The sequence below is a fragment of the Lampetra planeri genome, chromosome 33 (genome assembly GCF_965212315.1).
Source record: "Lampetra planeri chromosome 33, kcLamPlan1.2.h2, whole genome shotgun sequence".
Taxonomy (NCBI): Eukaryota; Metazoa; Chordata; class Hyperoartia; order Petromyzontiformes; family Petromyzontidae; genus Lampetra; species Lampetra planeri.
Window position 1 is genome coordinate 8034824 of NC_136139.1, and position 25738 is coordinate 8060561.

The 25738-nt window shown below is 43.8% G+C and overlaps 1 protein-coding gene across 3 annotated transcripts in view; it reads left to right on the forward strand.

The window, feature by feature from the left end:
* LOC144729733 (neurexin-1-like) overlaps positions 1–25450 on the forward strand; it is a 379724-nt gene extending 354274 nt beyond the window's left edge. For all 3 annotated transcript variants that reach the window (XM_078610192.1, XM_078610189.1, XM_078610193.1), the window contains 2 exons: positions 15871–15949; positions 24423–25450. In XM_078610192.1, coding sequence (XP_078466318.1) covers positions 15871–15949; positions 24423–24730 — 387 coding nt within the window. In that variant the 3' untranslated portion in view covers positions 24731–25450. The remainder of the gene's footprint in view (positions 1–15870; positions 15950–24422) is intronic.
* The last annotated feature ends 288 nt before the right edge of the window (positions 25451–25738 follow it).

Consider the following 25738-nt stretch of genomic DNA (forward strand, 5'->3'; position numbering starts at 1 on the left):
CGTGACTGCAAGGATTCATATTCTTAGGTTTTTTCGGTAAAGTCACGTAGGTAAAAAATTAAAATTAATAAAAGTAAAATAAAAATCACGACGTTTCGGAGGCAACACAAGCCTCCGTCTTCAGGTGGAACTGTCACAGCCCCCTCTCCAAACATTATATATACGGAGTGGTAGCTCTTGTAATCTCTCATTTACTTGATACAGCTGTCGTGGCTGTGACGGTTCCACCTGAAGACGGAGGCTTGTGTTGCCTCCGAAACGTCGTGATTTTTATTTTATTTTACTTTAATTATTTTAATTTTTTACCTACGTGACTTTACCGAAAAAACCTAAGAATATTTCACGAACGTGTGCTTGCTGAGTGTCAAAACATAACGTTTTCTGGTGGGGGTCGCTCAGCACACACAGAATTTAAAGTTCAAGCACTAGCAGTATGATCCCTACAGCAAGGGGCCCACAATTTATTGAACACGTTTGATCCTAAGATATCCATTCTCTATGTTAACTTCACCTGCAGTTACATTTGACATATGTCCTCGTCTGTTTACGTATGAGCACAACAGTTAACCTGGAACTGTTTAATGTTTCTGTAACTTAATTTTGTAACCGTACAACGATCAGTCCAACATTTACCTCTGCCCCAGCCGACTTGTTTGCGCAATATATTTGCCATTTCCCACGTGACACAGGTTGTTTTTAATGTGATTTCAGCTTGCTTCATCGCTCAACTTTATTTAATTTTATTTCTTTTTGTTTTTGTCATATTGGGTGACCCAGGTCACTCTTGTAAATTAGACTATCCTGGTCTCTTGAGTTCTCATCTGGTTACACAAAACAAACTGAAACTGACCCCTTAGCCTATTCAACTTCTAAGCCATTTTCAATGACGGGTCTCCTTGGGTTGAGTGGCACTTCTATTAAACTAGCCTCACTCGACAAAATGTATTTCTTGCCCAGTGTGGTGGCGATGCACGCTTGTAATCTGTTCGCTTGGAGGTTCAGTCGGGTTTGGTAGATCTCGAATTGTTTGTGAACTTGATGTACGTGAGACACCAACTTTCGAGGCAGCATGATTGGCCATAAGTAAGTGGCACAGTATGTAGTTTTCTTTATTTTTTTTCAACATAACCAATGCAGGATAGTGCAGAACCAGGGTGCATCATGTCTGAATGATCTTTAAAAATATTTGTAACATTAGTGTGGGTGGGGGAGAGGGCTAGTTGTGATCTGCAAAATGGTCGAGGAACTAGGGAAGAGACGGAGAGAGAAGGGGAGGAATACGAAAATATAGAAAATGGGAAAAACAGGAGGTATAGAAAAGAGAAAAAAAACTTGAGGAAAAACAGGAGGCTGTCTGTGTGGGTTTCTTAGACCAATGGAAAATATGCACAAGAGGAATCGGTCATATATGTTAGGCAGGGCCCTCCTTTGAAAGCCACGGATTCAGTGAGGGTTTTTTGTGGTTAAAACAATAACAATTATTGCACTCGTGCTCATAGGCAGCCACAGGAACTACGTACGAGACAGTGTACTTCCTTTTACTGGTATCGTTGTCAACTATCTCTTCCCAATTATCTTCGAATCACGCCCAGAGATGTTTCCGACTGCCCATGGACATGGACACGCCTGTTATCTGCCACTGACATTGATGCATGTTGCGATCGAATCTTCAGTTGTTTTTTTTTGTTACAGTTGTCGGTGAGTAAGCAACGTCCATCTCGGCTGCCCCTTTGCCCTTCTACCCACGCTTATCTGAAAATTAAAAGGTTACAGTTACTTGCTTTGTCGCTGGTCTCTAGGCGTTCTACAAAGCCGTGTGCTGACACGCTGTCACTCTGTTTTCACATTTTTATTTGGGTCATGTTTACTCACGTGGCAGAATTTTTGAAGTGTCGCCGAGGTGCCGTTTAAAAAAATATATAAAATGCCAACCCCGTTCTCAGGTTCCTCAAAGAGGATCTCGCTTTGAATGTGACTGCCGCCGTCTAATGTCACAGCGCCAACAGGGAAGCTGCGCGCGAATAGGAGGGGGGAAAACAGCAGCTTGATGGCGAAAGTAAAAACACCATTCCAAGAAGGCCAATGGAGACGAGCAAAGGGCCAGACTGATAACTGCCCCTGCTTAAATTATAATCGCCAATGTCTCAAATTTCGATTTAAAGCTTTCGAGACTGCAGGGATTAATCTTCTTGGTTCTTTCGGTAAAGTCACGTAGAATGGAAATAATAAAATAATAAAAATAAAACATAATAAAATAATTCTCACAGATTTGTCGAGAAGACAGAGTTCTCGACAGACCTGTTCTCCACCTGAGGACGGCTGCTTGCGTTGTGGCCGAAACGTCGTGAGAATTATTTTATTATGTTTTATTTTTATTATTTTATTATTTCCATTCTACGTTACTTTACTGAAAGAACCAAGAAGACGCCAATGTCTCCTTTGTCCTTTGCAAAATAAACGAATGCCACTGCAGGCAGAAGGGGCCTCCACTCGAGGAAACTTTAGGCCTACTCTTCCACATTGACCAGACATCTTGGAAGAGGTGGGGGTACCCACACTTTGACTCACCATGCACAAACTGCCGATGGTGTAACTGTGGTGTACACATTGTACTGCTGGGTGGACAGAGGCAGGGGGGAGTTTAAAAAACTTGACAATTGTATCAACTACCATGCTGGGAGATGGAATTGGCAACTTGTAGATTGCAAGTCCGGTGTGCTAACCATTGCACCACGGTAGCATCCAATAACACATTTCCAATTATCTACCCTGGATAGCATCAATGAGTCTGGAGATGCTTTTTCAGGCGAGTGCTGCAAGGAGATGGTTGGTCGATACAATTAATGTGTGTTTGACATGTAGGGAAAAAGTACCCGGAGAAAATCCATAGATATGAGCGGCTGACACTCTAAGCTCTGCAGAGATAGATTCAATCTACATGCAGACGCACTGCATTTAATCTGTGTGTCGACTGAGACCATTGCCGTACCGCGATCTCCGGGCCACCTCACAGGGAAATATACAAGTCCACAAGGACAATATAGAAATTCCCGTATAGCCTTAACAGACTGTTGGGGCAAGTCCTGTTTGCGAGCACGAGGGGGTAGGTGGCCAACACAATGCCCTGCCGCTTTTGTCTCACGAGTGGCGATTTTTACACACCGCAACCTAGGGGAGGCCCAGGACTAGAACAGATCATCTTCATTGGTGTTGGCCGTGAGCGGGAATCAAACTCGGGTCGCCGGGTCCATAGCGCACCTGGTGTGACACCGTAGGTCACCCATGCACAGCAGAGTAACCAGGCTCAGCCCGCCTAGGGTCCTGAGATCCAATGGGACTGGGCACCATAAAGGTTATTTGGTCACAGTCAATTTATAGGACATACATTTTCAGACGTTTGCTGTGAAAGTCGTATCGCCGCATGAGTCTTGATGACCTACCTGCACTGCAAATTGTGCGTTATTTGCACATCTACGGTAGCCTTGATCCGAAACAGCTCAGTGTACCATCCACCTTGCCACTACTAGTTATATGCTTGCTGAGTTCATTAACATAAACGACCCACTTGTGTTAATACACCATGTAGAAGCATCACATACAAATTCCATCAGTGGAATTTCTCGGTCCCGTTAGACCTCTTCTTGTAACACATTTTCAAGATATTTGTTTACCGCATGTCCGTATGGTTTTTGTTCCCGTTTCTTGTCGGTTCTTGAGATAAATGTTGGAGTTATTTTTATTTACCATCCGCCTTTCTATCAATATGTTTTTGCACCGTTCTTATTTTTGCAAGGGCGTACGCACGCCGATGCTATTTTTCTTATCTCGCCGTATTGAAAAATCGTTTGACGGCACCAGAGAGTGGGTGGGCGTGCGGATTATCATTGGTGTGAGTGTTGCGTTCATACTCTCTTGTAAAAGTCTGCAATGCCGAGCAGAGCTCTATGCCAAGGCTGTCACTTCCAATGCATGTTTTTCCTTTCCCATCAGTTACCATTTTCTCCGTAATTCTTCTCGGCCGCTTGTTCGGCCAGGCATGACCTGTAATCATTCCTCGTCACCATTTCCACTAACTCCGATCGCCTGACATCGTAGATGGCTTGCCGATGCTTTATTATTTCTCCATTGTTTGAGTTCAGAATCATTTTCGATCCAGTGGGTCTTTTTTTTTGGCCTTAGAACCCATTTAAAAGGCACATTTTTACCCCGACTTGTCGAAGCACATTGCGGTTTATCACATCCAGGCGCGCAGCTTCCTGCACGTCGAGATGTCAGCGGCACGCGCGCCAGCCTTGCGCGAGCCGAAACGCCGCACGGCCGCGAGAGTGATTCATCGCCGGCGACTTAATGCAGTCCCAGAAAACGTTTTCACTCGTAGCAAGGCGTTAGTAGGAAAATGGCATCCTAACAGCATGGCCTCCCGGGGACATTGTTAGCTGTGCTTTCCAATGGCCAAATGTCTCTCAGCCCCCCCACTCACCCCGTCCCACACTCGATTTCCCCCGCACCAGGCTTCGCCACCACCGCGCACCTCTGCTCATGTACTTGCGCCGGTTTACACGTTCCAGAGCCCAAGCTGTCATCGCCGGCATGTTTGTCTTCACACCCAGCTGTTGCACTGCAGGCGACAGATGTGCAAAGGCATGGGAACGATGCGTGTACAGGAAGGAAAGGCATTTCAAATCATCAGCGCGCCTGAAAGCAAAGGAGCAAAAAAGGCCATTGTCTTCTTTTCAGAAACCCCTTTTAAGTGTCTGGAAATTGACATGTGCAGAAAAGTCTACACACTGAACACAATCGTTAACCTGCTCGACTGCAGACTCAAAGCGCTGTCACACTCTAGCTCTCTCTCTCTCTCTTTCGTTTGGCTTATGTAGAGCAATAATTAATTAGAGATTCAGTTGTGAGCGATTTCGCCATTCAGTTGCTTTGTATGAGAGTTTGTGAATTGCACATACTCATAACCAACCACTCACCCGCCCACTCAATCACTTACTAAACCACTCACCCACCACCTTAAAATGTATATTTCGGTCAGCTCGCAGTTGTACGCCCCATGGTTTGGGGTTCCAAGCTAGAGTAGCACACAGACGTGCCTTTGAATTTCTACTTGTGCATTAAGTATCCGTGGGCCACAGCACGGCTTTTTTCACCACTGTGCATCTTTATCGCGCGCGCCACGAATAGAATATTTTTTTTTAATTTAAACTACTATGTAAACATCGGTGGAAGTATCCGTAGCCTTTCACTATATTATTTTTTATATATATAATAAGAAATTCAACCTCGAACAGACGCGTTCGCACACGCCGATGTGGCTTTTCAAACGATCAAATTATGCAGACAAAAGCGTGCGTGCAAACACAAGCAGCCCTTCCTGGCTGCACGCAGAGCCACTGGGTGGATGGGACACTGGCCAGCGGTGGTAATTAGTTGTGCGGTCTGAGGTCTGCTAATTTTGTGCGACGGACTGAAGCCGTATAATTCATCAAAGCCCAAAGCGAGACAATGGACAGATTAGACGAGGATTTTTTTTGTGCTGCGTTATCAGAGCTGAGAACCACCCAGAAAAAGCAGCGCGCTGGCCAAACAAACCGGCACGCGCAGTCGTAAAACTATTCACAGTGAAGCCTGCAGCAGTAATTATGAAGATAATTCATCATACCAGTTTATTGGACGTATTATTATCATTGATATTATTAGAACGGCACAGTTTTGCCTATTAGCGACTCTACAACGGGGAGATGCGTCTTATCTGGTCGGATCTCAAAAGCTAAGCAGAGTTTGAGTCTGGATAGCGATTGGATGGGTGTTCACCGTGCACAAAAACAAAACAGGAGTGTAATAGGTGTTGTGGTTAGTAGAGGGGAGAGCAACCAAACCCACTTTTTGCAGGTCATCTCCCAAGTTCACGAGCCCGAACTGACCAGCGTACGGTGAAAGTACCTCTGGTGGATTGATAATTAATTATGAATAAATACAAAACAGGCTGTATATGACTGTTTCAAATTTTAAATGTATATTGAGACATGCTCCTCTCATTTTGGTCTTGAGTGGGAATCGAACTCGAGTCACCAGATTCGTGGTGCAGTGCGCTTTCAACTGCACTACCACTCCCCCTTCCACACACACATGCACGCATATTCACTCGTACGCACGCACGCACGTAGCCAACAAAACGTGCACATTCACGCGCCCATTACATAGACTCGCAATTGCGCACTTAAGCCAGAATTGAAAACTGCTGGGTAGACGGGATCAGTGGTATGTTTGGTGGTATAATGGCGACACACACTGTACTCCCCCTGCCATCTGCTCTAACAAGGATATACGCTCGTTTGTCAGCTTGCCGAAGCCATCCGTCATCATCCACGGGCAGTTTTTTGGTGATTAATGACACGAATCAGTCAGCGAGGTTGCTGAATTTTCAATTCTTTCCGTGGCTCACGTACCCCGGGCCGCCTCTTCAACCGCTCCCGTCTTCTAAGTGCGTGTTGTTATAATTTTAACCAACGTCTTTCGGTCAAATAATAATAACAAATGCTGGATAGCGGTGCACACTGTCAGGTGTGTATCACTGACGACTGCCCAATAGAGCCACGCGTTTTCTGGTGGCACAAGCTGACGACTCAACTGAGCTACTACTCCGGATGCTGTGGAATGTCTTAGAAAATAAAATAAAACAATTGTAGCCTGTTTGCTTTTTTGAAAAGGCATACGAAAGAAGAAGTAAAATAATCACTATATATTGAATTGATATGTTTGGATTATATTTAATGTCTACTCTTCAGCTCTTAATGGTTGTTGCTGATTTGCCTGTAATATTATTTTGTTATGGGCAGTGCACAATGCAGCTTATGCAATGTGATGTGTATACGCCACGTTATTACAATATAAAATGGGTTTTGGGCAGGTTAGCATACCATAAGGTGACATTCATATTGAAACTTTTGTAAGCATATTTAGCGCAAGCTTAAAAAACCCACATTGCTTGCGGGCACATGTAAATACTGTACAGCAATGGATTCAGGGTTTACGAGATTTTTAAAAAAATCCTTCGATCAGTTTCGAAAAGGAAAAAAAACTAGGGCAGCCTGTGACACTTTTGGGGTCATTTGTATCCAAACAGCGTATACATTGCGCTTCAAGGCTATTCGTAGAGAATCGGGAGAGATTGTTGGAGGATTCGGCACCTCATCTGTCACTGCCTCTACCTTGGTAATTTTCTGTCACTTTGCCAGTGTATCGGTCGGTAGGAGAAACCCCCGTGATTGACAGAACCCTGAATTTCGCCATCCGAGCACAATGCAGCGGACTGCAAGGGGCTATAAAGCTGCGTTAATTAGCCGTAAAAATTGAAGAGTCTGTCACGCAGCCTGGCAGGATTTGCGTTTTTTCTCTCCCTCTCTCTCTTTCTCTCTGTCTTTTCTCAATTTTTTTGTCGGTCCACTTGGCGCAGTAACGTGAAAATCCACGCAGGCGAGTTTCTGCAGATGAACACCGATATTGCATTGGAAGCAGATGGCCGGGCACCAAGTGAAGACGTTTCCTCAAGAGGGCCAATCTCCCTGCTGAGACCGGCTGGTGCCATATCCGTACCATCACTTTCTCTCTCTCTCTGGTGGCCGGTGTAGCCGCGTGTGTGCTTTCTCTGCTTTACAAGCCACGCCAGCTTTGTTTTTGCGTTCATTGGACATGCAGCCCCCCCACCCGCCACACTCTGTAAACAGCGGGTCAAGGAACAACATGTGGCTTTGTTGGGGTTGGAAGATATTCATATGTGTGTGTGGCCGGTCGTGGTGTTGGCCACCCACCCACTTGTGTGTCGTGCCCGGCCTTCATAGGTGCTTGCTAACAACACTTGCCCCAACAGTTTGTTGCGGCTATATGGGGGATCTTTTTCTTTGTGTGTGTGTGTGACTTTAACATGATGTTATTTTTTCTTCAATGTACCAAGATGCTTCTTAAGTGAATTGTATATAGTTACATCTCTGTGCTATGCACATGCAACATACAAAGATATTCCCTTATAGGCATTAACAGACTTTTTGGCCAAGTTCTGTAAGCGAGCTACTGCGAATGTTGGCACGGCACACCGAGGGCGTGGATGTGGCCAGCACCAAGCCGGGCTGCCTTTGTCACCCCAATGCTGATGTTTACACACCGTGCCAGGCTGAGTTAACCTAGGGAAGGCCCAGGTTTAGTTCACATATTTGTCACCGACGTTGGGCATTAGCGGGAATCGAACACGGGTCGCAGGGTTCACAGCGCGGTGGTGTCACCACAACACTACCACTCCCCCCCATTAAACTGTACACACACACACACACTCATTTGCACGCACACACTTGGTAATATAAATATTTGATCATGAGTTTCACCCATATAAACATCCACACGTTCACTGCCGTGTTGGCGACAAACATCGTGTTGAGATTTGAGAGAATCCCTGTTGCCAACATTTTAGCTGCGAAATGACTCCCCTTTACGTGTCACTCAAGAATATCAGTAAAAAAAAAGTAACTTGAAGCATAGCCGGAATATTTTGCCAACATTTCAATCGCACAGTCCACACTGTCAAATTCGATTCATATTTGATTAAATAATAATAATACACGTGGCTATAAGTGTTCCTCTGTTGCCCACAATTTAGGTAGACCTTGCCACTTGTGCAGTCTGGTACGTTGGGAAGGTCCAGTGGGTGACAAAATCAGTCTGGTGTGTTTTTAATTATTATTACTTTATTTCAAAACATTTTATTTTACCAGGGTAAGGCCCACTTAGCTAAAAAGCTCTTTTTCATAAGCGAACTGGCCACAAATGAGATCTCAGCTCAGTGGCTTATCACGTGGAAATGTTATACCAGAAAAATACCCTAAACGCATGTTTCTAAATGTGGAGGGGAAACCCGGTGGACTCGGAGAAAAATCCACGCGACCACGGAGATAACATACAAATTTCAAATATACAAGAATCAGGGTTGGGTTTGAACCCACGACCTCCTGTATACCAGGGGAGGCAGTTAACATCTCGCCACCGTGCACGGTTGAAAAAGCAGTAATATTGTAAGAATGTACACTGTATATCAGCCAATGGAAATGGGTCATCTTTTATTTTTACAACTCTTTGTCAATCCAGTGCTGAGCGAAGGTCTCCCCATGCCGTGCGAGTGAGAGGTGCCTTGCTCCCTACCACACTGGTCGGTGTGGGTTGGTCAAGGAGAGGGGGTACACCCCGGAACGGTTCAGATACCACTCGCCACGGCCACGGATCAAAGCCTTGAGAGCCGTCTATAAATTACGTCACGCACCTAGGGGGGGGGCGGTGAGAAATGTGACGTCACATCAAAACGCGCAACTTTAAATAAATATAGACAACACGTTCTACGTAATTAAATAGACGTTTTAATAAATGTTTTCTCCTACAACATCAGAGTGCAGCGCCACATTAAATACGCACTATAATGACATTAGTTTAAAGCAGTGGCGGCTCCTGCAAAATCTCTCAGGGGGGGCAAATGTCTGGATGATTGATAAGGATAAGGTCCACCCATGCAATGGATAAATTAACAGCTTAAGCATGTAAAGGCAACTTCACTTCTTTAATATTAATGAAAAATAAAGTGACTCTTACAATACATCTTGTTTGTTTCTATCTCACTATTATTACAATCCACTCAGTTTCTTTTATTAAAGATTCCACTAGGTGGCGACAAATGATATTGTTGGATGAAACGTGCTTACGTATGATGACGTAAGCACGTTAGTGCGAGCCCTCCTGGAAGCCATAGAGAATGCATTGCAGCGCCCGCCGTTCGAAAAAAAACATCTTTGAATGTAAGTCTATGGGACCACTCGGGGCGATTCTCAGCCAGAGTGAAATCGCCCAAAAAGAGGCGGTACTCCACAGAACGTGACATGACGCTGATTGGACTATATCCAGAGGCACAGTAACGGCTGAGATTGGTGGTGCGTCGCCCAATCGCCCTAATGAAGAAACCGCCCCTGGTTTAAAGCGATTTGAAGCATGTTTTATTTTTTTTAGGGGGGGGGGGCAGAGCTTTGTGACGTCATATTTGAGGGGGGGGGGGGTCTGACTGTTTGTGACGACGTGTGACTAGGGGGGGGGGTCAAAAATCGTCCAAAATCGCATGACGTCATTTATGGACGGCCCCTTGGTGAACAGTGTGAGTCAGTGAAGGAGTTGTCCCGGGGTCGATTTAGGTATCACTCGCCACTTTTGTTAACCATTGCTTAGGAATCAAACTCAGGTCGCTGGGTTCATGGCGCAGTTCTCTATCCATGAACATTTTAAGTTATTTGTTTAAAAGAAAACTAATGCCACTTTGCATCTGCATGCATTTTCTCTGCAGTTGTAATGTCAATTTTACTTGTCTGATTAAACAGACGTTTGAAAGTTAATCGAGGAATGCATACTCTTTGGTTCTTTCGGTTAAAGTCACGTAGATAGAGAAATAACTAATAGATCAGCTTCAAATCAAGATTTAATCGAGGAAGAGGATCGTCTTTAAAGGGCAGCCTTCTCTCTGTACAAGTGCCACTTGTCTTCTTGGTTCTTTCGGGAAAGTCACGTAGAAGGGAAGTAATAAAATAATAAAAATAAAACATAATAAAATAATTCTCACGACGTTTCGGCCACAACGCAAGTAGCCGTCCTCAGGTGAAGAATGAAACACCACCAAGCTTGGAGCGTATATTTAAGCTGGGTTGGAGGGGGGGAAAAGAGCGCCTTGACAAAATAATTTGCATATCAATAGGCGATTGGTATTACCTTAGAGTCGCGGCATCTCTTCAGAAAGGTGAGAGACTCGATTAGCTGAGCCTTCTTATCACGGAGCTTGTTGAAGGATCTTAAAGTTTTATGGAATCCCACCCCGTAGTGGCGCTTAAATTTCGATTTAAAGCTTTCGTGACTGCAAAGACTTTACCGAAAGAACCAAGAAGATGAATCCCTGCAGTCACGAAAGCTTTAAATCGAAAAGTGCCACTTGCTTTCGTGGCTTCTCCGATTGTGCTCTCGTGGTGTTACATTGTACATCTCAGAGCTGTACAACACAAACTGCAAAAGCGACGCAGCAGCAGCAGTCGTCGTCGTTGTTTGCGTTGTGCCCTTGACAGTCAATCACACAGCCCCTTGCCTCCACCTAGCGGCTGTTGTCTTTGCTGTTGAGAATTAGTTCAGTTGTTTTATCATCCAAGCTCCCGTATCTCCGACGAGCACGGTTGGCTACGTATGGTGGGAAAGGAGTTCGACATACGCACATATGAAGCTATCATAAAAATAGGAAAAATATATAACAAGACCCGTTTTCAGCAAGAGATATTTGATCAGAATTAAGAGCTTGTTGAATGTCCATTGTGATCTGAGTCTAACCCGACTCAACTTACCATGCATTTTACTTTATTAGATTGCCAAATTATTGAGGGGTGTTTCTATGGGGGAGTTTATCATAATAATAATAGGGTTTTCCCCTTTTTTTCTAGCAAACAAAACTGAAACCTTTTTACAAGGATTCATGTCTGCATTAACCACAATACTTGCAGTCAAAATGCAAACAAAAAACACACTCTAATTGACTGCAAGTATTGTGGTTAATGCAGACATGAATCCTTGTAAAAAGGTTTCAGTTTTGTTGCCAGAAAAAAATGGGAAGAACCCCTATTATTATATTTTGGTACTGGCAAACGAGGTCTAATGATGGAGTTTATCATGTTTATGTTATAGTTTATTATTTCACGTATTCAACACCTAAAATTATTTCACATTGTAAATGTGTTTCAATAAATATAGTTAAATAATCTCATCTGCATGTATGCGGCTAATCCATCAATACAAAAATAATGCAGAGCCCTCTGTTCATCCACTGGTGGATGAAGGCCTTCTCATGCTCGTTTAGTCATCGGGGGGTGTGTGACCATGCTTCACCATGCTGGTCAGTGCGGTTTGGTGGAGGGAGTCAGGTCCAGGCCCGCTTGAGACTGGAACGCTCACAACTGATAGAAGCTGTGATCTGGTATTGGAAAACAGGTCACTGGGTTAATAGTGCAGTGCACTAATTACTGCGCTATCACGCCTCCACAACCCCTATAACAGGATCAGAATCTTTATTTAGACTGGTGGAATCTGATGAGCGATGAAGCTCTTTTTCACAGATGTCCAGTATCAACAGAGTTAGGAAAAGGTCGAATTTTTTTTTAATGATAATAGTAGTGTCCTTTATTTACCCGGGAAAGCCTCACTGAGTCTCAAGATTTTCGGTATGAAGGTCCTGCGTTGGGATGTTTGGTCAATACCATTAACGAGAGTTTGGCTCCGTGCGGGAGGAAATTGGAGAACTGAGAATAAAAATCCGCACATGCGAGGAGAAGACGCTCAACACTTTGCACAGATTCATTTCAGAATCCCTTGCCGTACTGCCAACTTCTACCACACCTCGCACCAATAATGAACCTCGTCAACAACTTAGATGGTTAAATAATGGACGGAATGTTTTTTTTAAATGCTCCTTATTCACCGTACACGGCCTTATCATGCTACGCAGATGTTATAATGTTCAAATTGCTTTTTTTACAGCACTAAATACCCAGCTGTCATTGTCTGATGGGTAGTCATTTATTTAAAAAGTTACGGTTACGGAGACATATAAAATGTATTTCAATATTGTTTGGCAATATTCTTCGACCACCGTGTTGGGAAGCGCAGTTGGGTGAAGTGCGGGGAAGGGACCCAAGACCAGATTCAGATTGGAAACTTCACCACCCCACGTTAGCTGTGTCCAGGGGCTGGAACTCGGGTGGCGGAGTTCATGAGTGCAGTCATTTTCCGCAAAGGTTACGTTTCGTGTTTGCAGTACATTTTTAGCAATTGTTGAGTAAATAGTGGCAACAATATCCTTAATACAACCTCTGAGCTAATGCTATAGCGGTGGCGCTGTGAATGTACTTCCCTGAGAATTTGTGCCCATTCCTAAACGGCCGTTTTACTGCACATCCGCAATCCTTGCGGGACAAAGGAAATCAACCGCTGAGGATTGCAATTCACGCGGTGTATATATTTATATATATTTGTTCCTTAGTCTCCTCATATGGCTGTATGTTTGGGGCAAAAATGCGACGAAATAAACATTAAATAAATAAATAAGAGGAAGGATTTTTTTTTGTTACAAAGCATTTGACGGAGCTCTGATGCAAAATTTGCTCGCAATGTCATTTCTTCCCACGAACAATCGCGGTGGCCCTGGAGGGCAGGAGGAAATCTGCGCTTCCCTGCACTCTCCACGCACGCACGCCCGTCCGCACGCTCGCACGCCTGTGCCGGTCGCGAGCGCACACTTGCATAATGCGTAGCGGTGGCGCCGAATTTCTGATGCAGTGCTTAATGTCAGCTTTCACGCTGCAGGCCATTTTATGGGCATAGCTCTTGAGTACGCATGAATGCTCGAGCATGCTTGTGCATGCATGTGTGCGCGTTCGTGTGTGCGCACGCACGCGCGTGTGTTTGTGTGTGTGTGCGCATGGGGAGCGGTAGTGTAGCGGTTAGCGTGCTGCGCTACGAACCCGGCTACCCGAGTTCGATTCCCGCTCACGGCCAACACCAGTGACGATTATCTGAACCGGTACTGGTCTTCCCCTAGGTTGACTCAGCCTCAAATGAGTACCTGGTGCGGTGTGTAAACATCGCCACTGGGGAGACAAAGGCGGTCGGGCGTGGTGCTGGCCACCCACCCCCTCGTGTACCGTTCCGGCCTTCATAGGTGCTCGCTAACAGCATTTGCCTCTACAGTCTGTTCAGGCTATATGGGGGATCTTTGTCATTGTGCGCATGGGGAGCGATAGTGGAGTGGTTCGCGTGCTGCGCTATGGACCTGGTGAGCCGAGTTCGATTCCCACTCGTGGCCAACGTCGGGGGCGATTATATTTGAACAGATCCTGGGCACCCCCGTCGCTTGAGACCAAAGGTAGCCGGCCGGGTATGGTGCTGACCACCCACATCCATGTGTCTTTTAATGCTGTCGTGGAGATCTTTGTGTTTCTGAGTTTTCGAAGAGGAAAGGGAGCAATAAATAGTGGTGATTTTCTGAATCATTACTGGGCCTCCTCTGAGTCGACTTAGCCTTAAATGAGCACCTGGTGCGGTTTGCCAACATCAGCACTGTGATACCTACCACACCACTTCTTTATGCCCTATGTAGACCTCCATAGGTGCTCACTCACATTACTTACCATAGCAGTCTATGTAGGCTGTACAGGGCATTTTTGTCTTTGTGTGAATGTGGAGCTGGAGAAGCGTGGGGGGGGGGAGTTGATATGCGCGTGGTGAGGGTGGTAAAATATATTTTTAATTTTTCGTTCTTTCCACCAAACACACTGATCCATTCATCCAGCTGTGCCATATCCCCGCTTATGAAAATGCAAAGGGACCTTTGTGCCTTCACACAGTTGTAATGATTACATTGGTGTGCGGAACAAATGTCTTAATGAAAGGGCATGCTCCAAAGAGTGTGCATAAACCCTGTGCCTGTGTACCATTTGTAATGGCTAGAAATGGCATGATTATTAGGGTTTTTGTAAGATCTTAAGATGAATGATAATGCATCGCCCAAGCTCTTTGTGCAACGATTCATTTTAAGTGGCCACTAAAATGTCCTACCGTATGTAAATCAGAAATAACCACACAATGTACATGTGCAGCATTTGTTCGTTTTAATAGTGTATTGCCAGACTGTGAACAATGATATCTTTAAAATTAATCACTGCCGTACTTTCATTGACCAATGCTAAAATAATTTCAATTATATCGGAGGGCCTGCATTATTGATTCCACCCCACTACTGGATGAGATGTGCATAATATATGTTCGCGTTAGAAGGAACAATGTTTGCACTATGAGGCAACAACAACTGGAAAGGGTGTATAAAAAATACAACATAAATTACTGCTCAAGGTTAAAATTTGGGCCAGTACTGATAACACATATCATTAGCGGCGTTCTTTTTTTTTTCGTGTGTGTGAATCAGCAAATAAGCGTCAGACTTGGCTGGAAATCTGCAGGGCTGGAGGACATTTCGTGGGGGCAATTGCCTCTGATAAGAGGCTCTCTGCAGTCGCACTCGCTCAGGAAGAAATGCAATGCTGATTTAGTGCAAATTAGTTGACTTGGTCAGGCCAACGCAGATAATATTATTTTGGGATACACTGAGGAGTTTGAGGACAAGCGAAGTGAAATCAATTACTTTGGAGCACATTGGGTTAAGGATAAATGTTACAGGTTATTAATTATTTTAGAAAATGTGCTTGCAGGTCAGCCCGCTGTCCCCATAAATAAGATAGTGCGGCGATATGTATTCGGGTGTGGGCAGTTCTTGGCGAAACAAACATTGACAGAGGTCACGGACAGTTCGCGTCTTCTTTATGATGAGATGACAATGTAAGATAATTTGAATCTTTTTCTGGACTGGAAGAATCCGATGAGCTATGAAGCTCTTGTTTCGAAGATGTCCAGTAGCAACAGGAGCCACCTGTGCAAAGGGCAGCACGAAGTGATAGTGAGCCTTATTTTGTGCTGATAAATTCCCTAGGGATTTACACGTTTCATGATCTCGTATGGCCGCGAGTAATTTAAATTTACGAAGGTCTGAATTTTAATATCTCACAGATAAAGCGAAGTGAGATTTCCCCCCCCCCCTTTCTCTCTCTCTCTCAGAGAGAAACAAGCAGCCGCTATATTGCACCTCCGACTTGCACTGGTTGGCTACGTGCGGTGCGAAAGAAGTTCAACACGTGCATGCGCGCATATTCAAATGTTACGTTCCTCATGTTCTAACCTGGCTCGCTCCTCTGTTTCCCGCAGGTGTCCGATGACATTTTAGTGGCCTCGGCAGAATGCCCCACGGATGACGAGGATCTCGAGGAGTGTGAGACCAGCCCAGGTAGGTTAGGTTAGTCCGCCGCTTTCATGCACACATCCTCACTGCAGCGGCTTGCCAGAGCTCGTGAAGAGAGCTTAAATGGTAAAAGCTGTGTACCGTGCCATGTAAAAAAAAGGACTGCACGCTCACTGTTATCCCAACAATGTATTGTTATCCCACCAATATGTAACTAATCGTTACTCATAGAATAGCTGTCCCCATTGACGATTCAATGATCAGACCATTTTTTTTTATTTTAGGCTTCCCAGGTAGGCCTCAGCTATGAATTGCAAAGCTTAACATGTTGCCTTGTAATATGTGGAACAGCAAATTAGGTAGTAAATTGTTCAGTAATCAGCCATGGATGAAGCTGATGACAGTCTCAGAAATCTGATGATAACCGTTTTCTTAGTCGTCTAAATATATTCACCAGAGACTGCTAAAGACGTTAAACCACTGGCGATGTAGTTGAATTAAAAACATTCCTTAATTTTGTGGAGTTTTAAGCCTTTCTCAAACAGTTATCTAAAAGAGAAGCATAATATCTTTACAAAGTCTTGGTACACTTTGCAATTTTAATAATACATAAGCTGACATGGACATTGTTTGACCACGTTTAAATATATCTGTTTTGTCATTCTGGCGTGAAGATTGTCAGTAACATTCAACGCAAGAATAATTTCCATATTATATAATTTATCCTGGTTAGTCATATCTGATCATTTTATGTTTTAACTGCTGAGATTATGCAGTCAGGTTTTGTAGAAGGGTAAGTTTCTCTAAAAAAAGAGAAAGTACATTTTTATTTTTGAATACATTTAAAATATCCAATTATTACTTCTTCTTTATTACTGAAACTGAGTTTAACATTGGACGAATTTTCAAAGGTTTTGTAACTTTACCTCCAAAATTACTATCTACTCGTCAAATTGAATTTCATAAAATGTGTGTGCAGTCCTTTTACGCTATAGAATTCTCACCTACACATTAAAACCAACTCTCTATCTGTGAAAACGTGTACTTTGACATTTCAAATGTTGTACTATCTGTTGGAAAACAGGTAAACCACCAGGTAATGCACTTACATACACAGTAATTGTAAACTCAGAGCTTAACATTAGAATAACTGAACAAATGATGTGCACGAATATGTGAAATCAAATACATTATTTTCGAATTCACCAAGTGGGGTTTGTTATTATAAATAACGGAATGGCTGGGTGTTTAAAATAAAATACCTTAAACATCAAATAGAACACTTACATTAGTGCCACTGATTTTTTTCAGATTCTCTTCTGCATCAAAATCACTAACATTCCAAGACAAACGCATCTTCAGAGAAACAGAACTGTGGTGGTATTGCAAAAAATAGGGGCGCCACAGTGGCAAGATGTTAACTACCTCGCATGGTATACAGGAGGCCATCGTGGGTTCGTTCCCAACCCTGACGCCTGTATATTTGGGGTTTGCATGTGCTCTCCGTGGTTGCGTGGATATTTTACACGGGTCCTCCAGTTTTTTCCTCCACATTTAGAAATATAAGCCATATCATTGATCTATAATTTGTTGCCATGTCAGGTGGGCCTTACCTGATAAAATAAAAGTTGACCCACGTTCCCAACCCATGGAACCTTGTCAATTGTGTGCCCTTGAAAACAATATCCGCTAAATTGAGTTAAAAGTCAGAGCAGCACAGGTCCGACACGTGACTGTGGAGCCTGGGATATTCCAATCAAAAATCTTGTCCTTTCACTTTATGCCCAGCGAGCTGAGTCACATATTGGCTCGAAGAGAATAACACTGGAGCCAAAGTGCTGCGTAGAGATGGTTGGATTTTTGGACATGCGGTCTGCGCCATGTGCTGCCTTAACTTAATGGCTGATAATTTACAAATGTGATGCCATCCATTTGAAATAGACACGCAAACCATCCACCGAAAATGCACTAAGCCACACTGATGCATGCACAGTGAGATGCGATGAGACATTTTAGTGCCATATATTTCATGTTTTCATGGGGCAGTCACAGCAACACAATGCCACTTAATAAAGGGAGAATGTACCGTATGTTTGGGAGCTGATTGGTTATTTATTGCTATCCCCAGGAAATATGTCTGTCCATCAGACTGTCCAAGGACATTACACGTGTTTCTGATGAAAATGACACAACACCTTACAACCATCAATATGAAACTTACCACACAGTTTACCAATTACCAGTTCACTCGATCTGTATATTTTTGAGCATGATTAGGAAAAACGTGCTTTTAAAACAGTTTTCCGTAAAAAAAAGTAAATAACGCTATGTACCAATCCAACGTGGGTGTAAGCTCATGCTCCGATTATCACGGTTGGCTATGTACGGTGCGAAAGAATTTCAATATGCATACATACGTATAATCAGTTTGTACACGTATTTGCAACAACACGGAGGCTCTCTTGATTGAATTACTTGGCAGCTTGTTAAAATTTGTCCACTAGCCTGTGTTAAGCTCTGAGTTTTATGGCGTGCACATTTTGTGTCCATAACCATTGTTTGATGTCAAATATTACGCAGCAATGAATGCATGCTGTTATAAGCCGTATAAGATATTAGCCTTTAACATTGTTTTTATTTAAAGTTTAAGTTTTTTTTAAAGGTACTAGTTTTTTTTTACATGATGATGTTAAACATGCTCAATATGTTTCTTAGCATTGTTTGATTTACAAGCGTAGGCATATTGTATCAAGTGTGGTAAATAGAAATATGCTACGTTATGATTGTTTGCTTTTATATGCCGTACAAAATGACATGCACAAGTTGTTTTTGGACCGACGGTGAAATTGTTTTGCCTGTTGTAACACAATCCTCAGCAGCCCGCCTACTAACTCCTACGTGATACAACAAATAGCATGAAGATTACAAACGACGTTGTTCATTAGCTGTAGCGACAGTTGGGTCCCATCAGTGACAGTTCCTGGCAAAAGCCACTTTTACCCAGGCCCTGACCCAGCAACAACACCTTGTCCCTTTCGGAGACCCTGACCTACCTGGCCCTACACACGTGCACTGCATGCCCTCCCTTCCTTCTGTGCATCTGTATCTCCTAGGCTTCCATTCATGCTTCTCCTGCTTCTTCCCCCCCCCTCTTCCTTGGTTTTTTGCCAGCCGCCTTTGTACCATGTGCCGAGACAGAGCGATATTGAAACAAACTGGGCTGGCGTTTTCACTGCCTCTCTCTCTGTGCGCCTCAGGGCACGCCTTCAAATTGAGTGCAGTAATATCATTGTTGTGTTTAAATCACGATGCAGATTAGGACAGGTCAAGATGCATTTTTCTTCTTTAGAGCTCTCTTAATTGTAACTGAAATTGGTCATTAATCAAGCTATTATCAGCTTAACTGATCAAGTTAATTTACAGTAGTGTAATTAATTTGTATTCAATTAATGTGTTCAAAACATTAAAACAAATCTAAAGAGACGGCTACATTTTCAATTGATAAAAAAACAATCTTTGTTTATATTGCCCAGCCCAGCTCTGTTGTTATTATCTCTGTGGTCTAAGGTCGCATCCGATGCTGAGTAATTTGTGTGTGTGTGTGCGTGGACTAGAATGTGCAGTGCCTGTGTTAGCACATGCACAATCGGCACACCTCAGGCTTTAAGGGAAATATTTTGCCACAAATTATGATACTCATTTCCAAGGCTTTGAATACACTGTTAAGGGAATTTTTATTTCACATTTTGGATAACAATAAATTGTATTAAATTTCGATTTAAAGCTTTCGTGACTGCTGGGATTCATCTTCTTGGTTCTTTCGGTAAAGTCACGTAGAAGGGAAGTAATAAAATGATAAAAATAAAACATAATAAAATAATTCTCACGACGTTTCGGTCACAACGCAAGCAGCCGTCATCAGGACGTCCTCAGGACGGCTGCTTGCGTTGTGACCGAAACGTCGTGAGAATTATTTTATTATGTTTTATTTTTATTATTTTATTACTTCCCTTCTACGTCACTTTACCGAAAGAACCAAGAAAAGAAATTGTATTCATAAAGCAGACGCTGCGTTTAATTTGGCTTATATTTTGTCAGGAAAAAAAAGATTGAGTACGAAGCACGACATTTAGCATTGTTTATAACATGAATTGAATTTGCTGAAAAAAATCTAGATCATGTTATATTTACGTAAACAAACAGCGAAAATTGTAATACATTATATATTTGTTTCTTTCGCAAAATTACACGTTGATTCCTTTAACGCCTGGTGTGTGTTCAGATGTGCACTGGTTGGCATTCTATTAACCCCTTCACAGGCCTTTTCAGCTGCTGTAAATGGTTTTAGAGAAAAAAAAACATACCAAAGTATAAGATGTCACATTGGTGCTGCCATCAGTATGCAACGTATCCAGTAATATTGGAGACGGTTTAGCGAGAATACGATTAACCTTAATGGGGGTTAAGTACCAGCTGAGGAACCCATTGTGTTGCATGAGGCCATTTTGAGGGGCCCCTGTCTGTCATAGATAGCTCAGTCGGGGGTTTACTCTGCTCACGGCGAGTTCTATTGCACACAGAACTACGCAGGCCAGCCGCAGAGGGACGTTCGGCTTATCACGGTCACATAGAATGGAATAGTCTGCATTAATTGACGCATGTGTAAACGCAGCAGTCGCCCTTGATAATATCACTGATTTGTGCTTGTGGCTGGGCCGTACGAAATATGGCACCGTGCCTGCCCCCAACTTGAACATTCGGGTTGTCTTGGTTATGGGTGATGGTGCCCTCTCTCTCTCCCTATGAAGCGAAATGGTACATTCCCCTCCAGCACGACCATTTCACGGGGATGGCCTGCCTCGATGTTAATGCTGCAGCACGCACGCAGAGCGTCTAGCTGATTGTAAAGCGGAAGGTTGTGTGACATTGAAACGCCCTCTGGTGGCCGGCTGGTTATATTGCGCGAACAAAAATGGCATGACTTTTGAGTAGGCAGTTGGCGTGTTCAGGCAGAGTGGTTGGAGCCCAATAATGATTTACAAGCCTTTGTATATACTCTTTGGTTCATTCGGTAAAGTCACGTAGGTATAAAATATATTTTTTATATATTTTATACCTACGTGACTTTAGCGAAAGAAAAATTACATTTTTATTTTATACCTACGTGACTTTACCGAAAGAACCAAAGCGTATGGATTCCTGCATTCACGAAAGCTTCAAATCAAGCCTTTGTCTATCCGCTGCTGGATGAATGCCTCCCCATGCCGTGTTGGTGATTGGAGGTTTTATTGACCATACTTCACCACGCTGGTCAGTGCAGGTTGGTGAAGGGGTTTGTCGCATCAATCAAAACATGCCAATGAGTTACTATTCTAGCTGTCGCCTGATGAGGCTGGTTGTAATTACCGGCGAAACGTCGTACTCGAATTTTAAACGATGTGGGTTTACTCTCCAACACACCGGTGTGCTGACCTGGCAACTAATTGGAGTGTTTTGTTTGCATGAGAAACTTTACTAATTGGCTGTGTCAGGTGGTGTCGGGTTTAACGTCATTTATATTTACGTGATCTAACCCAAAAAAAAAGCTCTATTCTTGGTGAAGGGGGTTGGGAAGGTGTCCCAGGCAACCCAAGACAGGTTAGGATATCACTCAAAATCGACGTTAGCCACAGGCAATCATCAAACTCAAGAGTGCGAGATTCATCGTACAAGTGAACTCACCACTGCTGTACCGCAGCTGGTTTCTCAATGGAAATTACCGCAGCGTTTGCCTCGCAACTTTTATTGTGTGTTGGCCGTTACATAAAGTATCGTGCAGGCGGTGAAGAATTCACTTGTGCCTTTGTCAGTGAGAGCGTAATGTAAGCCGATCCTCCAACGTGTGCTTTGGATGGCAGTGACAGTGTCCTTGTGAGGGGGTTATGATCGCCTTTTGGTTTAGTTGACTGTATATTTCTTGCATCTTTAAGGAACGCTTCATATTACTTCAATTCACGGACGTTTTTTTTAAAGCACCTTTTTTGTCCATTTTCCCCATAGTCCAGTTCAGAGCAGTGTGTTTTGTTTATTTTTGGTTTGACGTTACACTTCAATGCAGATTGCATTGAAGTGCAGATTGCATTGAAGAGAGTTTGCTTTTTTGGGACAAACTGCCTCTCCAAATTAAGACACGATTTGAGTTGTGACCTCCCATGCATTTTTAGTCAGTTCCCTCAACTGGCTTCTAATAAAAGGGAGATGTCAACCTTCCTTGCTGGAAGGCAGTTTGTCAGGCGTTCACAAACGTGTGATCCTCCATTGTCGTGGAGTGCCTTTGTCTTTTTTTTTTAGACTCAGATTTGTTTACGTTTTATCACATTCCCCTAAATGCAACTTACTTTAAGCATGCATTGCTACATCAAAATCCGTCAGCCCATCTTTACTTTGTTAGAAGGAACTTTTCTACATACCCTTTGCATATTCGTTAATTGTAACCGCATTGGCATACGCTCAATTGTTTTTTTTTAATCTAAATTTTACACGTAAGTCTGTTAACACAACCCGATGTTTATCTCATACCGACCATCCTCTTATGACCCATTAAAAATAAACTAGATAGCCCTCTACATTGCCAAGAGAAAAAATATATATATATCTCATCAGCCAAAGGTTAACCCAAGCAATCGATTGGAATTACTTTTCGTGAAAATAGCCGGAGAAGCGAGCCATTCAGCGGTTTAAACGTGCAGCATTTTCTTGTAGGCTCCTGAGAAAATGTGTTGTGCATGAGTGAAGAAGTTGCAAGTTAGGGCTGTGTCCTGTGCAGCGTTTTGGGATTCCTCTTTCACGTCTTGCTTTGTGTCACTCGTAAGCGGATGGGCACAGAAATGCTCACGGTGTGTATGTCCCCCCGTCCCTTTCTTTACAGCCAAAAGCTCTAGTGCCGGCCGAGCGCTCCGTGCCCCCTACACACGGACATGGCAGCTCAGTCACTCTCTCACTGCCCTCATGTTCATCTTGTGCCATACGCTGCGCGTGTAGCGCGTCGGCAAGGGTGCTTTGATGATGGCTCACAAGCCGCACTACCCACCACCCCCCCCACCCCCAAGCCCCCCTCCCGTCTCTGGACAATGCTTCTGCAATGTCGTGGCTTTATGAGCAAAACGATAGCTCTTAAATAAACAAAAAAATATTAAAAGTATAAGAAAAAAAACCCCACTCCAGATTTATCCTCATGCTAGCGCAGTGAAAATTACTCTTTTCGAGAAAGGGGCAAAATAATTATACGGACAGCGAAAGTTGTGTACATAATGAAAACGTGCAATATAATTTAATGATACGATCCTTTTTTTTCTCTTCAATAAAGATGTTTACATCGTAGTGCCAACATTATTATTAACAATTATTATTATTTAGTCCGTTGTCATGTGCTGTGATATAACATTTTAGTGTTTCAAACGACATTGCTGAAAGTATTGAGAAAAAGTGCGAAAACTGTTATTTCAAGGAGATTCTTACAAAATTATCTTTCAAATTTTTTTTTGTTCTTCATGCAAAAATCATGAGGGCAATTTGTCGATGTAAGTTGACCCAACTATGCGGCATACTTTTTTGAAAATTCACTTTTACCATTAGGCTAACATTTTACTGTAAACATATCTTTACACATAGATATTAACGACATCGATTCAGTTGTAATGCTTAATAAAACAAACTTTTCTAATTACCTAATGTATCTGTTGCATAAATGTTCAACTGATGATACATTTTTGATGTTATTCTCGCGTGGCTTTTTGCAAATATGTATTGCTCTTTTCGTTTCTTTTCGTTTTCCGTTTCCGAATGCTCTTTCGTTTCTTAGCTTGCTCGTTTATTTTTTTTGTTACTTTCTGTGTCTTTGTCTGCTGGCTTGCCTGCTTTGTCCCTCTGTGCACATCCTAACTACGCTTCCCCCCCTTTCTGTTCTCTTCTCTCTTAGGAGGGGAGTTAATATACCCAATTGTAACCGAAGAGCCCTTAGAATTCCCTCTGCTAGCCACCCACACTTCATTCATCCCCCCGCCACCTACGCACCGCTCCCTGCACCACACTCCGCGCACCGCCACCGCAGCGGCCGCCCCAACGGCCACGCCGTCCCCCCACCGGGGGGCCGCTCCGCGCTGCCCCTTGGACGTGGACGCCGAAGACAGCGAGTGCGGCGGCCCCGCTTTAGTCTCGGGCTATGGCTCGGGCGAGACGCTTGACGCTAGGCCGCCCCCGAGCGACGACGAAGATTTTTCGCCGGCCCCGCAAGTGCCCAATCGGCAGCCCGGACCGGGCGACTCTAGGAGTCGAGACTCGGCGTATTCCCCCGGCACGGGCCGCCCCGACGCTGCCGGCGAAATCTCGCGACGACCGCAGGCCAGCGAACCGAGGCCGCTGGCGCCGGACATAGTCCTGGCGCCGCCGCCGCCGCGCACGGGGCTAGGCGTAGAGAACCCAAAGCTCAGGAAGGCTGTAATAACCTCCTCCCACCCCGTGTCTCGTGATATCCCCACAGCGAACCCGACCGAGGGAGGCATGGGCGGCAGCCTGCCCGGCCACACGGTGGTGATTCGCGAGTCGGGAAGCACCACTGGGATGGTGGTGGGCATCATCGCCGCCGCCGCCTTGTGCATTCTCATCCTGCTGTACGCCATGTACAAATACCGCAACCGCGACGAGGGCTCCTACCAGGTGGACGAGAGCCGTAACTACATCAGCAATTCCGCGCAGACCAACGGCGCGGTCATCAAGGACAAGGAGGCCAATGCCTCCAAAAGCTCCACCAAAAACAAGAAAGGCAAGGAAAAGGAATACTACGTTTGACGCGGAAGAAATCGAGGAAAATTGTGGACTTTCGAAGGCCAACTGCCGCCCTCCCTGCTTCGAGACTATAAAATGATGCTTTCGGCCTTTTAAAAGCACCCCCCTCCCACCCCCGTAAGAGTGCGTGCAGACTTTCCAGGGTAGGATGGGATGGCGAAACGTGCCACGTATGATGATATCCGCTCCCTTATAATCGAGAAGCCACCGTCTTCAGAGCTGAAGTTGCGGATATCTCGCCAAATCCTAAACAACCAACGAATCCCAGTGACTGTGATTGAGAACTTTCGGTAACTCTTTAGTGTGTGTGCATTAATCGTTTGCCGCTTAAAGCATGTATCCAAATTTACATTAGCTAATCGATAAAAAAAGGGAGCTTTCTTGCATACAGAAAACCGATGCTCGGGGGGGGGGGGGTTATAACTGTTACAGTGTCGTTCCTCGGTATTGTATTGTGATGTTTTGCGTTACTGTGTGTGCCAATGTCATTCCCACGAGTTGAAGAAGCCCTCCCGTAGGTGTGATTTAAAAATAATATATATACAAAGGAGTTTTAATTTTAGCATGTTATTTCATGCAAGATTATACAAGCTATACATACTGATAATGTTGAGCAAGGATACATTGTGTTTACCATGTGATGCTGTAGTGCTCATTTATAAAAAGCAGATCTACGATGATTGTGGACAGTATGTATAACAAAGGTTATAAAGTGAATGGAAAGCAATGTTTGACGTGAGTATAAAGTATTTTTTATTTAAGTTACTTTACGAATAAGTTCCGGTTTATTTTTGTACTTGGTTTGTTGCATAATGTTGCACCTAACATTATTTGTTGTTTGCTACCTTCTTACAACTGAATGGGTTTCTTTTTGTCACGGTATGCATAAATATTCGAATGATTATTTCAAAAAGTTTTACTACGAGATGTTGTTTATACCATATTGCTCTAAAAAAACTATTCTCACGCGTTTAACCATCACACCTAAAACGCCTCTGAATTGAGGAATGA